The sequence below is a fragment of the Balaenoptera musculus genome, chromosome 8 (genome assembly GCF_009873245.2).
Source record: "Balaenoptera musculus isolate JJ_BM4_2016_0621 chromosome 8, mBalMus1.pri.v3, whole genome shotgun sequence".
In the NCBI taxonomy this organism is placed as follows: Eukaryota; Metazoa; Chordata; class Mammalia; order Artiodactyla; family Balaenopteridae; genus Balaenoptera; species Balaenoptera musculus.
The window spans coordinates 78,860,109-78,875,081 of NC_045792.1; the positions used below are offsets into that span (position 1 = coordinate 78,860,109).

The window sequence follows — 14,973 nt, forward strand, 5'->3', positions numbered from 1 at the left end:
CCAACCTCAGGCAGCTCTAAAGAAAAGTTCTACTGGTTAAGGAACAGCAGAAAACTGCTACCTTTTGGGACAGGCAGAGCTTATGCTCTGGAACTTTCATTTTCTTCCAATATCCTGTACTTCAGGTCAGCATTCCTTCTTTAAAAGGCCTTGTTGGTTAAAAGTATTTCACCCAGAGAAACCTGCAATTTCCCCCCCTCCCTTCTCCGTTGTTTTCGCCCAGTTTCCCTGCGAGCTCCAGAACCCCAGGCGTTTGCTGCTGAGTCCGGAGTGGAACTGGACTGAGGTGCCAGGTCGCTCCCCCCCCTCCCCCCCCGGACAGGGCCAAATGGGGAGGCCATTCGCCCCGACTGCGGTACAGGTGTTTTCTTCTCCCCACATGCTGGAACCCAAGGAGGCTCCAGGTGCTTCCCCATGAAAATTGCCTCGGTCTCAGACTCAGGCCAAGTTCTAGCTGCCCTCAACCCTGCCGCCAGCAAAACTCTTGCCAGCTGAGCAGGCGCCCGCGGGAGAAGAGAAAGTCGCGTGAAAAGGCTGCCAGGGGCAAGCGTTTCCAGATTCCTCCTTCCTCCTCGGCCCCACATGCACTTGGGAGTTGGGGGAGGGGGGTGGTGATCGTGCCCGAAAAGTCTGGGAAAAAGAGCTACACGGGTCTCGGACCCGGACTGGCAAAGCATGTAAAGCTCGCGGCGCTGGAGCGGGTGCCAAGGAGGTGACGGCGCCCCACTCCTCGGGACACTGGGGATGGAGTGGGATCTGCCACTGGCTCCGCCCCCCGGAACCCCCTCCGGCGCCCCCTCCGACCGCACTCACAGCGCTTGGGTGAAGGCGCTGAGCCCCTCGGGCACGGCCGTCAGCCCCTTCCCGGAGCAGTCCACCCGACGGTCGCCGTCGCAGCTGCAGGGCGCCGCGCAGAGAGGCGGCGCCGCGCCGCTGGGCTCGGCCGAGCCGCGCAGCCCCAGGGCGAGGAAGCAGAGCAGCCCCAGCGGGCCCGGCATTGCTGCGGCCGCCTCCAGCGGCCGGCCTCTCCCGCGGCGCCGCTCCTTCGGCGCGCCTCTGGCGCCCTCCGACGCCCCCCGCCGCCCCGGGCGGCAGGCCTGCGGGCTGGGCCGGGGGCTCTCCTCTCTGCAGTCGCGGGGGCTCGGCCCCTTCAACAGCCCGCGGCAGCAGCAGCGCAGGGACGCGGCGCTCCGGAGTTTCGCCCTACCCGCTGCTCCATGGAAGCGCAGAGGCAGCCCCGTTCCTCCGGCGGCTCAGGCCAGCCTGCCGGGCCGGGCGCAGCTGCAGGGGCCGCACTCTGCCATCGCACCCGCCTCCCGGTCCCCGGCCTCCCGCCGCAGCCGCTCTTCAAGGTTGCGAAGCGCAGCCTTCAGCCATGCCGGCCCCTCGCCACAGTCCCCCGCCCGGCTCTCGCACAAACACCCGGGCTCTTTCTCGCTCTCTCGCGGCCGCGGCTCAATCTCCTCCCGTCCTTTTCCCTTCTAGGGTTGCACGCTCGGGTTCCCAAGCCCCCAGCCGCTGGGTTATGCAAATCACTTAGGTACATGCAAAACTAACCCGTCTCCTGGAGCGCCATTGGCCGGGGGAGGTCTCGAGCTCATTACTATGCAAAGAGATGAGCCGCCATTGGCCGAGAGTGGGACCAGAGGGGCGTGTTAATCGGGCGTGAGTGACAAGGTGGTGGTGATGGTGGTGGTTCGCGGCAAAAATCCCTGCCTTGGCTCGATTTGCGTGGCAGGTTGTGGATCGAAGGTGGAAGCATCCGAAGACTTAGAATCTGGGTTTTCCCTCCCCCACTCGTCGTCTTCTCTCTGCAGAAATTGGATCTCCTAAATTGGATGACCTGAAAAGTAGAACTTGCCTCCAGCATTCAGTTAAGTTTCAAATGACTCTCCACTGTTCCAAATGGCGAAGACTTTGGGAGCTGTGCAAATGGAAGAAAGATTTTGAAGAGGAGAGTAAAAGTTTCTCTTAATCTGACATAAATATTTGAGCTTTAGCTATATACTAAATTAAAACAGTGTACCCCCCCACCCCCCAAGCGCCTCTCACTTCAACTGACATCTTTATACGTACCTTGATATGCACTTGATAGCTAAGTCTTAGCAATTAGCCATCCACCATACGGAGTTTTGGCGACCACAACTCAGATCGCTTTCTCATCTACTTTAAAATCCTAGAACACAGGAATCTTGTTAGGGTCAAAGGAGGTGATGTTTCTGAACACTGGACAATTTCTCCAGACAGCTTTTGCTGTCATTTGAGTTCTAGGTAACTACCCTTGAGAAGCCAGCAGCAACTTTAGTGTTAGGTAATTATCAGCATTCCTTCCTCTTCTGGACTTTTGTGGCTTAATAGACCCCACGTTATTGTTATTGTTTGTACCAAATACCGCTTTATGGGCACCTCCTTTCTTGCTTTCCACTGTGCCTTTGGGTTATTTTACTCTATTTTGAAGACATTGCCATGAATACTTTAGATTAAGGCAGGCAGGGTTAAAAATGTCACTGTCATCAAGTTGATTACTCATGTCATGTAAGTAAAATTAAAGAAAGTGGAAATAAGTTGATGCAGACCCAAGGAGTTTAAAATGAAAAATTTCCATCATCTTTACATTCAGGAGTTTATTTTAAAAATAATGCCCAGTTGGGCACATGACTAACATACAATAAATTTATCCACACGCTTGAGAGTCAAATAAATACAGATATGCCTTGACTTTAAGTTTTAGGAATGACCTATTTCCTCTAATTGTAGGTTGGAAAGAGAAATTTAAGGTAGGTGGACAACCCTACCTTTTATAGACAAGAAATCTGAAGCTTGCAGATACTGTGCTCTGCCCAAAATCATCACAGAACAACTCCTGGGCTCCTGGTTCCTTGTATGTTGCTCTTGGAGCCTTCCTTAAATTGGTTTCCATTGTCTAAATCACTTCCATTATTTTCTAGCAACTCTCATGAGCAAGTGAAGAGAAAATTGTTTTCATTTCTTTATTTGATTCCTTTAACATCTCTCTTTTGTAACAACACTGGAAGATGAGAGAATTTCTCTTGCCAAGGTATCAGTATCTTCTGCTGTTTTTTTTTTTTTTTTTCATAACAATTATATATTATACTGATTGATTTTAATTTGGCCAAATAATTCCTTTCCTTTCTTTTAAAGTAGTGGTTTTTAAACTTTAGTTAGCATAAGAATCACATGCAAAGCTTGATTAAAACTGCAAAGTGTCTTAAAAGCCTTAGAGCCTCGAAATCAGCATTTTGATACATGTCAAGTGAAAGTGAGACAGGTGATCCTTGAACCACACTCCGGGAACTTTATTCTTTGCTTCCAAGGAATAAGATCTTAGGGCTGGCAACTTAGATGAAAGGAGAGATTTGGATTGTGGAAAAAGGAGAGATGTAGATTTTATTGCAGAATAAATTCCTATTATCTAGGAGATGAAGAAGGTAAGGAGGATTCAAATTTGCAGCTTGTCCAAGATGACAAAATATCAGGAACAAAGGACTTGGGTAGAGAAAAAAAGAGGTAAGATATGCTAAAGTTTTAGTATTTCTGATAGTTGCTACATTGTATATGTTTTGCTTTAAAGATAAACTGGCCAATTAGTCTTCACTTCTTGGATAAGATGCCCAAAAAAAAAAAAAAAAAAAAAAACACACTGATTTTTAAGATACTATCCCAGACAATTAGAGAAAAATGATCAGCTCTTACATAACCCTTAAGGACCTAGAAAGATATCTGGATGAACCAAAATTTGATGGCAAACAAGTAATAAACTTAACAGAGACTCTGCCTCCAGACTGGTTCCTCCTTCTAGTTTTTCATGGCCATGGATGAGTAAATGGATAGCATCCACAGGCCAGATAAGAGGAAGCAGAGCCTAGCTACAGTGCCTCTGCATTGCAGGGTACTTTTGGGCAACAAAGGAGGCACACCCTTCCAGTGATGCTCACCTTGGGGCTTTTGTGCAAAGGGCACAGGGCATGTTGACTCGTGGACAAGCTGGATTTTGTCCAACTCACCCCCTCACTCAGACATTCTTATAAATATAGAGCCTACACAAGTGTATGCAGAAGCCGTACCTGCAAGCTGCTCCATTAAGGAAACAAAAACTGGGAGATTGTGGGGGGATCTTCGGTAGTGCTGTAATAACTGGATTATAAGTCCTCGAATGTACAGAATTTCACCTTTTATAAAGTAACTCCAACTTAACAATAGAACAAAAATCTGAGTTCACAGCAATCAGCTTAAGAAATAGAATGTTACAAATGTAGTTGAGGTTCCGTTTATACCCCTCCCCAGTCATATTCCTTTCCTTCTTTCTCTCTCTGGGAAGTAAGACCTTTCCTAAACTTCATAATTAATGCCCGTGCATATTTTCATGCTTTTCGTACGGGTGCATCCCTAAACAATATATATTATTGTTTTGCATATATAAAGAATATCAATCTGTATTCTTTTGCAACTTGGTTTCTTCATTCAGCCTGTGAGCTTTATCCATGTTCATAAAATATGTGCTATTGTTAATTCATTTCCCTTACTACCTAGTATTCCATTTAAAGAATATACTCAGTATTTATTTATCCATTCTATTAACATGAGACTTATTTGTATTTTTTTCTAATAATGCTATCATGAATATTCTTGTACATGTCTCCCTTATATATGCCAAGAGATTCTCTAAAAGGTATTTCCTTTATACATGTGTGTGTGTGTCTAGGAGTGGAATCGCCAGGTCATAGGCTATGTGCACTCACTGCTATTGGATGTCAAATTGCTTTCAAAAGCGACTGTACTTATTTGTGCTTCCTTCAGCAGAAAATAAGAAACCCCATTACCCTACATCCTACCAATACCAATATTGTGAGACTTAAATATTTGTGAATCTGATGCACGTGGAATGAAATCAAAGTGTAGTTGAAATTTGAATTTCCCTGATTACAATTGCATCTTCTCATGTATTTACTGGGCATTTAGTGTGCTCTTCTATGCATTGCCTATTCATTTCCTCTGCCTGTTTGTTTTCTGTTGGGTTGTTTGTATTTGTTTTTGTTTAGGACCAGATAGTAAAATTTGGAGCTTTGTGGACCACATGGTCTCTGTCGTAACTATTCAACTCTGCCATTGTAGCAAGAAATAAATGATACATAAACAAATAGATGTGGCTGTGTTCCAATAAAACTTTTTTGGCAAAAACACATGTTGGACTAGTTCTGGCCCGTGGGCCATATAGTTTCCCACCCCTGTTTTATAGGTGCTAATCCTTTATTGAAATCTAATTATTTCTGAAAACCATTTGTAGGATTATGTAAAATTCAGAAGGACATGCCTCAAAGGTAACCATCTTTCCTTACATGTTGACATCAAGCGCTTTTAAACTTCTGGTCTCCATGGTAAGCTCATACTGAAGATTATATTGCAGAATGAGCCCCAAAGAATCTGTTGCAAGCTTAAACATGCCCCTCTTTCTAGAATGAATGGTGTAGAAGTTATCCTGGGCACTTAGGGTTTATCATACCTCCCATCCAAAAGACACCCCAAATATTTGACCTGATGCAATCGCATGACCGGTGAATAATAGCTGTTGACTTTCTGAAAGCATCCATGCCAAACCCGCCACCTCAAGTTAGAAGCCAGATACATATACTAAAAATACGTATGTATCATACATATATATGGGTATTTGTATGTACATATACATACATAAACATTTCAAAACATAATAGGTTCAGGAAATAAAGAAAGAATATCAAGTCTAATCCCTACCCATCAGACATCTGATAGGTATCTACTCTAACAACTGAGTCCTCAAGATAAACGCTCTTGTTTCTGTGCTCTGATGCCTCCACATTTGCATCTGGGGCTTTGGGCTGGAGGAGCTCCCACACTGGGCCCAGAGGCTTGCAGTCTTAGTGTTTCACTCACTTGTCCTTTTCTTCTGAGTCTCGGTGTCTCTACAGTGGTCCTATTTTGCACAGGAGATAGCATCTATTTTTTAGGGATAATTTAACATAACAATGATTATTTTGAAGCACACAAAAAACTAACAATATGAAGTTGTTGAAAAATTAAAAATATCTTTTTAAGCTACACAAGTGGTCAAATTTGGGCTTCTGGGCCCTCTTTCCTCTGCCATCTGTGTAGAACTGATGGACCTTTGGGATGTGAGGACTGGCAGTGAGGCTTCTGGTGTGACTGACTGAAGGCCATTCTTGAAGCCAGCCCTTTTCAAAACATGACCCAAAATTTCTTAGTTTCCTGACCTGGTCAAATATCCTGTGGTCAGATGTCCTTTTCAGTACTTCTGAAGACCCATATTGACCCCAAACTTCAAAACATTAGGACAAATACCAGAAATATTTTCCTATACATAATATTCCTAACACATATTCCTAATCCTTTCTAAATCTGATTTTATTTTCCCAATCTTTCCATTTCAAATCTAACCCAAGAAGAGAATGAGACTCAAGGGAACAATTTCTGAATTACAGAACCGCACATGGATCCCAAGGTCTGAATGCATAAACTACTGGTGAGAAACAGAATGAGGCAAAAAATTAAATGAGCATTAAAGCAACCAGGTGTTGTAATAGAAAAGTAAAGGGAGAAAAACCAGAATAGAAAACTGGGAAGATTATCACCTAGTCATGCTGAGAATTTGTTAGGGCCAAAGTATTAACACAGAGTTCAGTCATAGAATTTGGTTCCTTTTCACTCCCTCAGAATTCCAAATAGAACTTTAAACGTTTTGGAAAGACCTTAGCATGAAACAATTATTCCAAAGAACTACATGCAAAGTCTGTGCATCCCATAAAAGATGTGTACAGAAAACCAGCACTTGGGGTGGGGGTCTGCAGTAGGGTTGAGGGTAGTTCTGCTGCTGAAGTGTCCTGGAAAGCTCTCTTTGTCTACAAGAACATATGTGGAAAGAAATCTAGAAAAGCAGGCAATAAGAGATTTTAGACTCAAGGAGAAACTGTGGGAGGATGTGGAGAGAATACTTTACATTCTGTAGGTTGTCTTTCTTTTCCTGACCTGGACACCTAATGCTGTCTCAAAAAAGACCTCTTGGGTAAACACCTCTTAGGTGATTCTCTTTCTTTTTGTCTAATGACAGCTGCCACGACTCTTCGAAATAAGAGGAGTGGCAATCAGAATGAAAATTTTAACAATCCCAAGGTTTTTAAAAATGTCTTTAAAATCATTTCAAACATAAAAAATTCTGAGGCAATGCTCTAAAAATTCAGGCAAACTACCAACCATCTGTAATTTTCAAGATTACCTTGGAGAAGGGCAAAGCAAGGAAAGGTCTGGAGACTGGATCAATGGTGCTGGATGTTAAGGTGATGCCAAAAGTGCTTTCTTGGGGTCTGGTTGACAAAATCCGGTACTATTTATTAAACTCTTTTTTTTTTTTTTTTTTTTTTTGCCTCAGGTTAGTGTTAAAATATATGAATTCAATTCATAGAACATTATGAGAAAAGTTTAAAAATAATTCAATATGAAAGAGAAAATGGAGGACCTTGAGATATCAGGGAAACACATTATAGTAACTTTGCCAGTTTGCTCCTTTTATTCCAAAATAACACAAACTTGTCAAGCTTTTTAACATTTTTTTTTTTTGGATTTTTTTTTCAAGGAATAGTTACCATGCACCTAGGCCTCAGAACTTACTCTGTTGGGGACTGAACAATTTAGATTTATGTAGGTCAGTCCACAGGTAAATCACCTGGAGAAGATTTTTTTTTTTTTTAATATTTATTTATTTATTTGGCTGTGCCAGGTCTTAGCTGCGCCGTGCGGGATCTTCTTTTTAGTTGTGGCACACAGGCTCTTAGTTGCGGCATGTGGGATCTAGTTCCCTGACCAGGGAGCGAACCCTGGACCCCTGCATTGGGAGCAAGGAGTCTCAACTGCTGGACCACCAGGGAAGTCCCTGGAGAAGATTTTAAACATAGAAATTCCACTTCCATTGATTCTGATATAGTAGGTCTGAGATGGGGCCTGGGATTCTCCATATTTAAAAAGTTCCTGATTCTGATGTAATCAGCAGGATTGTTGGTCAGTTAGTCTCCCTACAGGCAGAGATCTGAGAGGTGCATTTTGTTGTCAGCCTCAGAATATAAGGCATGATTTGGAGTCTCCTGTCAGGCAGCTTACAATTCAATTTAACTTACAGAATTAAGAAATTTAGGCTTAAAAAGGACCTTAAGGCTTGTTCAATCACCTGCCTAAGGCTTAAGAATGTTCAACAGCATCTCTGCTTCTTTTGGATACAGCTACCATCAGCACATTCACACTCCCATTGGTAGTGGCGGTTCTGGCTGTTAGAAAGTTCTGTCTTATGCTGTGCCAAACTTTCTTCTTGATACTTCTGAAATCCTCAGAAACAGAAGGAACTTTGGAGATCATAGGTTAAATCTCATTTACCAGAGAGAAATCAGACCCACAGAGGATAACTAAATTACCAAAGGCAACATACCGAGCCACTGGCAGAACTGGAGCGAATATCTAGGTCAGTTGCTCTTTCCACTCTATACTTGGTTTAATATGTATTTTTAATTTTCATGGAAAAGAGAACATTTTTTTTAAAAACAACAAATTTAGTGTCATAGAAAGCAAGTTAATCTCAGTGCCTCGGTTTTTGATTTATTTAAAGGAACTTACCGTGTCCCCTCTGAAACGACTTTTCTCTTCATCAAACATCCTGTTTGAATTTGGGTGAAGATAACTGAAAGACGTAAAGCCAAAAATAATTTCCAGTCAACTGAAGTTGTTCATACTTAGTAGAAGGGCCAAAACAATACTAAATCAGTCATCCTCCCCTCCCTCCCCAAAACCTATATACTGAATGGTAGATAGTCATGCAATTCGGTAATTTATATAGGTTTGTTTTGTTTTCTTTTAGAATGTGTTTGGAAAGTTTTCTTTCCACTTCTACAAAGGTTTGAACTTCATAAAATACACTGTAATATTTATTTGGGGCTTTAAAGAAAAGATTGGTTACATTTTAAAACTTAGGCCTGATCTTTAATTAGCAAGAACTACTAGAAAATTCTAAAGTAGAATCAACAGCACTTTGGTGCCACCTGGTGGTAAAATATAAAAAGGTAGGAGAAAAAGGTTATACACAGTTTAAGGAATCTGTGAGGTTCTAGTTACAGAAGAAGGTGGGGATAAAAGGGTGTGTGTGCGTGTTATTGACTCCTTCCTTAATCAGCTTTAAAAGAAAAATATTCATATTATAAAATGACACATTTAGATTAAAAAATTCCAATTCTGCCAATATTTGCAAATTTTAAGAATTGTTTAAGTGGTGGTTTAAAAATTTGTGTTTTAATTCTGTTTCCAGCCACTCTGTTTACAAAATTATTTACACGTTTACATTTTTATCTGGCTACAAGGACACCACAATTTCTAGGTTTTAACTTCCATCTCAGTTGCTACTCCTAACTGCTTCCCCCCTTGGAAGCACTCACACCATGGGAGATTGGTGAATCTGGGAAGAAGGAAGAGGCATTTCTGTCTCACCTCTGCCCTTCTAGGGATGGGGTCTAGGGAGTGAGCAAGCTCTGCCCCTGAGGAACGCGGATGATGACAACTCAGTCATGGTCCAGATGAAGAGGGTCAATATGGCTAATTTAAGGAAGCACATTTTCTTCTTAAGCCTAAGGTATGTATGCCTGCCTCGTCTTTAACAGAAAGTGAGCTCCAGGGGGCAAGGGCTTCGTTTTTATTCTCTACTGCACCCCTACCCTCTAAAACGTGACTGGCACAGAGTAGATAATCAATAAATACTCGGAGTATGAATGAATAAATAATAAAGGTGGTATTTTGGTCCCCATCTGCCAACTCATTTATTTCCTGCCATATTCAGAAACATAGTGGGGAAGAGAAACTATTTACTGGGCCCTGTTCAAACCCCAACTCCCCAGATAGTCACATAGATGACTTCTTCAATTCATACCATTCAGGTTTCTGTTCCAATGGCATCTCCTCAGAGAGGCCTTTCCTGTCCTCACTCTCTAAAATAGCATCATTGTGTTCTTTCATATCGTTCTCTCAACAAGTATGGATTCTCTGCTATGTGCCCGGCACCGTTCTCAGCTCTGGACATATGGCAGGAAACAAAACAGAGGCCTGCCTGTCCTCAAGAAGTTTATGATCTTGGAGGGGGGGAGTGGGCTGACAAAATAGACAAATACCTATCAGCAGAGGGTGAAGGAGATTTCAGGCTGCGGGAACAGCAAGTGTAAAGGCCTGTCATGTTGGAGAAAGGGGAAGCGTGGGGCTAGAGAGGGGAAAGAGTGTGAGGAGGGCTGCAGAGGCTGGCCGTACAGGGCTGGGCGGGTCATGGTGAGGTGCTTAGATTAGTATTCCAGCTGGGGTGGGGAGCCGGTGGACATGGTACGGACAACTAATAGAAAGGGATCATCAGCACAGAGTAGACCCTTAAAAGACAGTGCTAGTACTCAGTCACTGCAAGCATTATGGGACGTGCAGTTGGTGCTGTATGGAGGCTCCAAAGAAAATCACAAGGCTAGCTGCTCAGATATGGTAGGCCCGTGTCCCTGAGCCCCTCTCAGACAGCCCAGAATGTGAAGGGACCGTGGCGTCACTGGTTGTGAACCTTGATGAGTGACTTAATGTCCCTGAGTCTTATTTTCCTTTTGGCTCTCAGCCTTCTTACCCTGCTGGACTTCCTAACACTCATTACCACCTAAAAGTACATTGTTTTCTTGTTCCTCTGACTCTCCTGCTTTTGTGCATGTGTGACACAGGACTCTAGCTCAAAAAAGAAAACATCTAAACCAAAAACACTGGGACTTCCCTGGTGGTCCAGTGGTTAAGACTCTGCGCTTCCAATGCAGGGGGTCGGGGTTCGATCCCTGGTCAGGGGACTAGATCCCACATGCCGCAACTAAAAAAAAGATGCTTTGTGCCGTAACTAAAGATCCCGCATGCCACAAATAACGATCCCACATGCTGCAACGAAGATCCCACATGCTGCAACTAAAACCCAGAGCAGCCAAATAAACAAAAGAAACCCCACCAAAAACACTGAGAAAGCTAAGAAATGAGGAAAAAAAGATACATATGTATGTATAACTGAATCACTTTGCTGTACACCTGAAACTAACATAACATTGTACTTCAACTATACTTCAATTAAAAAAAGAAAAAAAAAAAACAAAAACTATTGGGAATTCCCTGGAGGTCCAGTGGTTGGGACTCAGTGTTTTCACTGCCGTGGCCCCGGGTTCAATCCCTGGTTGGGGAACTAAGATCTTGCAAGCTGCGTGGCGCGGCCAGAAAAACCAAACCAAACCAAACCAAACCAAAACACTATTATATATAGGATGGATAAACAACAAGGTCTACTGTATAGCACAGGGAACTCTATATATCCTGTGAGAAACCATAATGGAAAAGAATATGGAGAACAATGTGTAGAACTGAATCACTTTGCTGTACAGCAGAAATGAACATTGTACAATAAATCAACTATACTTCAATAAATTTTTTTAAAAATGAATGAGAGGAGGGGACTTCCTGGTGGTGCAGTGGTTAAGACTCCATGCTTCCACGGCAGGGGGCACAGGTTCAATCCCCGGTTGGGGAACTAAGATTCCGCATGCCACATGGCAAGTCCAGAAAAAAAAAAAAAAAGAGGAAAATACTAGTTAAAAGTGCAGTGTGGCACTGGCAGAAAAGTATGGGTTTTGAAAACAAATTTGAGATTTAATCTTGGCTGTGTTAATCACTAACAGTGTGATTCTGGAAAAACTATTTGGTTTCTCTGATTCTGTGAAAGTTATGTGCCCCTATCTTGATGTACACCATCATTGTTATTGTTTTTATATGGTTCCAATGTAAGTTCTTGATCTACCTGTGGAATTATGAAAAGGAAGCCAATTCAACAGGGTATATGACAAGTCACCATACTGTGCTAGGCGACGGGGGAACAAATGTGAACAGAACAGCTGGGATCCTTCTTGCTGTGATCAGAACTTAAAAATTCTAATGGGAAGGCACAGTCAAGCACGTAATATAAACAAGGAAACAGGGTGTTGCCATATTAATAGAGGATGAGGAACCTACCTTTAGATGGAACAGATGGAGGCGTCACAGAGGTGGCGACTCCAGCTCACACCTGAATGAGGAGCAGCCGCCCAGGGAAAGAACCAGCGGGCAAGCCTTCCAGCGAGGGGGATTTGGAGTGGAGTAGAGCAAATGGGGCACTAGGATGAGATGAGGCTTGAGAGGAAGTAGGGAATGCATTACGCAGAACCTTTTAAGTCATGGCAAGGGATCTGGACTTTATCCTAAGCACAAGGGGAAGTTTTAAGGAGGGAACAGCACAATCAGTTGTGGCTGAATTAATGCTTTGCATCAGGCACGCACAAGGAGCCAGCACAAACCTTTACAGGGTGAAATAACCCTGGCCAGAGACAAATGCTCATCGCGTTCCCAGCAGAGCAAGGGCCGCTGCAGAAACGCCTCTCCTCAGTGCTGAATATTCTGCCACTGCCGACTCCTGGAAAGTCCTTGAGTTGATAACGATACAGCTCATTTAGTAACTGGCAGCCTAAAAAGAAAAAGCCGAGTTCTGAGGGGCTGACCAGCCCAGGGAGCCGCTGGAGGCACGGCTCAATTACACAGATGCACGGGTGTTACGAGAAAGCATTTCAACCACAGCAAACAAAGAACCCCTCCCTTCATCCCCCGAGGCCAGGACTCCATCGTTTCTTAACCAAAACCATTTCTACTGAGACCCTTTTATTGCACAGAGGAGGAGCCACATTTAATTTTGTTTCAGCACCCATTTCCAATAGTGATGCCACCGGAACGCGGATTCTTATGCATTTGTTTTCTAGGGCTGCCATAATGAAGTACCACAAACTGGGTGGCTTAAAGAAATTTATCATTCCAGTTTTGGAGGCTCGAAGTCCCAGATCAAGGTGTCCGTAGGCTTGGTTCCTTCTGAGGGCTGAGGGAGAGAATCTGTTCATGCCTCTCCCTGTTTCTGGTGGTTTGCTGTTAATCTTTGACATTTCTTGGCTTGTAGAACTATCACCCCAATCTCTGCCTTCATCTTCCCATGGTGTTCTCCCTGTGTGTGTGCGTGTGTGTGCGTGTGTGTCCAAATTTACCTTTTTTTTTTAATAAGGACAGCAACCATACTAGAGTAGGCCCACCCTAATCATCTCACTTTAACTTAATCATCTCTAAAGACCCTATCTCCAAATAAAGTCACATTCTGAGGGGTTAAGACTCCAACATATCTTTTGGGGGTGGGGGAGACAGACACACAATTCAACCCACAATACCTTAAAACACAAAGTCAAAAGTTAGCACCTAAACTCTGGGTTCAACGTACATCAAATAAGAGATACCAGAAATAAAAATTTTCCCTTGGCTATTTCATGCTTTCAGATTGCACTTCTTTGCCAAATAAAAAACAAAACTAAAATTAAACGTTTGGGTTTTTGTTACTCTCTGATGAAATGCAGTAACTGCCATGTAAAGGGACCTTATCTGCAGCTAATGGCTAAATTTTTTAATCCAATTGTTTAGAACAACTCTGGAGAGACTAACAAATTAGAATTCTTCCAAGCCTTCTCTCCTAAAGAAAACCTTTTAAAAGGACCAAATCTTGACTGTGTCCAAAATATGCTTCTGTAGCTGATGAGAATTAGGAGAGCTCTTTACACATAACTTGCTGTTGGTGTGAAGTGCTTGTCCTTTTTTTTTAAAAGAAGTTTAAATCAAAATAAAGTTGACAAATGGGCTCTGTATGAATTTACTTTTGCTCTGTATATAAAGTAAGTCCTAAAGATTTCATGCAGGTCTTCTGCCACCAAAGAAATAAATGTACAAAAAACTGCCACCAAAGAAATACATGTACAAAAATTTTCATCATATTAAAACCAGAATAATCAATGATAATGAATATAACAAAACCAGAATTTAAAGATTTAGAGAATGGGTATTCTGGTTTACTGAAATTTTGAAGAAACTGAGGGCTAACGATAAATGTATTTCGTTGTACCCCTGGTTGCTTGTATAATTTTATGCCTTTAAAAAATTCACTATGGTGAATTATGCCTTGTATTGTCTGAAGCCCATTCCAGCAATCCATTCTCTCTAGGACATATCCTCCCTACAAATTGCTTTTCTGATTGAACAAGTCCCTTATTGGGACTTATTTTCTTACGATTTTCACTCTGAATGTGACCTCAACCCTACATCCCTCAAACTCCACTATTTTTAGAATTCCAGGAGTTTCTCTGATCAGAGTGAAATCTGAAAATTCCTAAGAATCTTATTTCTTATTTTCAAGCATAATTTAAAGGTTGGTTATCTGTTTTCTAGGTATCAAAAATAAGAACTTGCTAATTTTAATTATTTGGCCACAATGTCTTCCTTTAGCTAATAAGGTCCTGAAGCTATTATACTTGAAAATAACAGCAAACACAAACAAACAGCACTTACTATGCAGGCACCTTTCTAAGGGATTTACAGATCATGATATGACACGTATAGGCGTCCTTACTACACACGACAGATGAAGGAACTAAGGCACAGAGAGGTAACTTGTGTAAGATTACACAGTCATGGGAGCTTCCCTGGTGGCGCAGTGGTTGAGAATCTGCCTGCTAATGCAGGGGACACGGGTTCGAGCCCTGGTCTGGGAGGATCCCACATGCCGCGGAGCAACTAGGCCCGTGAGCCACAACTACTGAGCCTGCGCGTCTGGAGCCTGTGCTCCGCAACAAGAGAGGCCGCGACAGTGAGAGGCCCACGCACCGCGATGAAGAGTGGCCCCCGCTTGCCGCAACTAGAGAAAGCCCTCGCACAGAAACGAAGACCCAACACAGCCAAAAATAAAATAAAAAAAAAAAAAAAAAAAAAAAAGATTCCACAGTCATAGTGAATCTAGGATTCAAATCAGGGCAGTCAGGCTCC

The 14,973-nt window shown here is 42.9% G+C and overlaps 1 protein-coding gene across 1 annotated transcript in view; it reads right to left on the reverse strand.

The window, feature by feature from the left end:
* The window catches only part of LGR4 (leucine rich repeat containing G protein-coupled receptor 4), a 97,840-nt gene extending 96,344 nt beyond the window's left edge, over window positions 1-1,496 (reverse strand). Inside the window, exon 1 of the mRNA XM_036860345.1 lies at window positions 814-1,496. Coding sequence (XP_036716240.1) covers window positions 814-998 — 185 coding nt within the window. The 5' untranslated portion in view covers window positions 999-1,496. The remainder of the gene's footprint in view (window positions 1-813) is intronic.
* Between the last annotated feature and the right edge of the window lie 13,477 nt (window positions 1,497-14,973).